The sequence below is a fragment of the Tupaia chinensis genome, unplaced genomic scaffold (assembly GCF_000334495.1).
Source record: "Tupaia chinensis unplaced genomic scaffold, TupChi_1.0 Scaffold000673_1, whole genome shotgun sequence".
In the NCBI taxonomy this organism is placed as follows: Eukaryota; Metazoa; Chordata; class Mammalia; order Scandentia; family Tupaiidae; genus Tupaia; species Tupaia belangeri.
The window spans coordinates 1609476-1610177 of record NW_006160196.1 but is presented as its reverse complement, the minus strand read 5'-3'; the positions used below and the strand labels follow the sequence as shown (position 1 = coordinate 1610177).

Genomic DNA, 702 nt, shown 5'->3' with positions numbered 1-702 from the left:
TCCTGAGACTCACTAGGAACAAAAAGTTTCCAGATCTGGAACTTTCTACAAACCTGGAGAGGCCATCCTTTGCGTCCTTGAATTTCCCGCCTTTTCCCGACACGCCCCTCCCGCTGGCTTTTGCCTATCATGGGCACCGCGAATCTGACTAGCACCCAGTGATGTCATAGGAACTCTTTCCTTGGATTGGCTGCTTTAAGCCCTGCGGGTGCAATTTCAGCTGCACGTTTATTCAAGACCTTCCTTTGCTCCTAGAGACTCTCCCAATATTAATAGGGCGTCTGCAACGCATTTCCCTAAGATTTGAAACTTTATTGAGGGAAATAACCGCGTAGGGCACAGGTCAAATGACAGCCTGCCCGAATCAAAAGTCCCACTTGCAGTCTGCAGCCTTTTGTTAAACGTCCCTGAAGTCCAGGCGGTGTCGGCGCGTGCCCAGTGACGTCACGGGCTTCGCGGCGACTGATTGGCTCTCCGAGGACGCACCGTCGAGGCTGAAGCCCAGCTCCTCTTGGCTTCTGAGTTCCTTGGTAAAAGTTTGAGGCAGCGGCAGTTTTGGTCTAGTGCCCCGGCCCGGGGCTCGGTGTCAGAGGCCGCAGGCTGCGGCAGCCCCCCGCGCGCTCTTCCTGCTGCAGTCGCCGCAGCGGCCGGGCCCAGCGTGGCCTCCAGGGCAGCGCCATGCCGTGGCGGTCGAGGACTAGG

General features: G+C 57.4%; 1 protein-coding gene across 1 annotated transcript in view; it reads right to left on the bottom strand.

The window, feature by feature from the left end:
• Positions 1-554: 554 nt before the first annotated feature.
• Positions 555-702, bottom strand: part of NTN5 (netrin 5) — a 24119-nt gene continuing 23971 nt past the window's right edge. The window contains 1 exon segment of the mRNA XM_027776464.1: positions 555-702. This exon segment is cut by the window's right edge and continues 49 nt beyond it. Within this exon segment, the coding sequence (XP_027632265.1) occupies positions 561-702 (142 nt within the window). The 3' untranslated portion in view covers positions 555-560.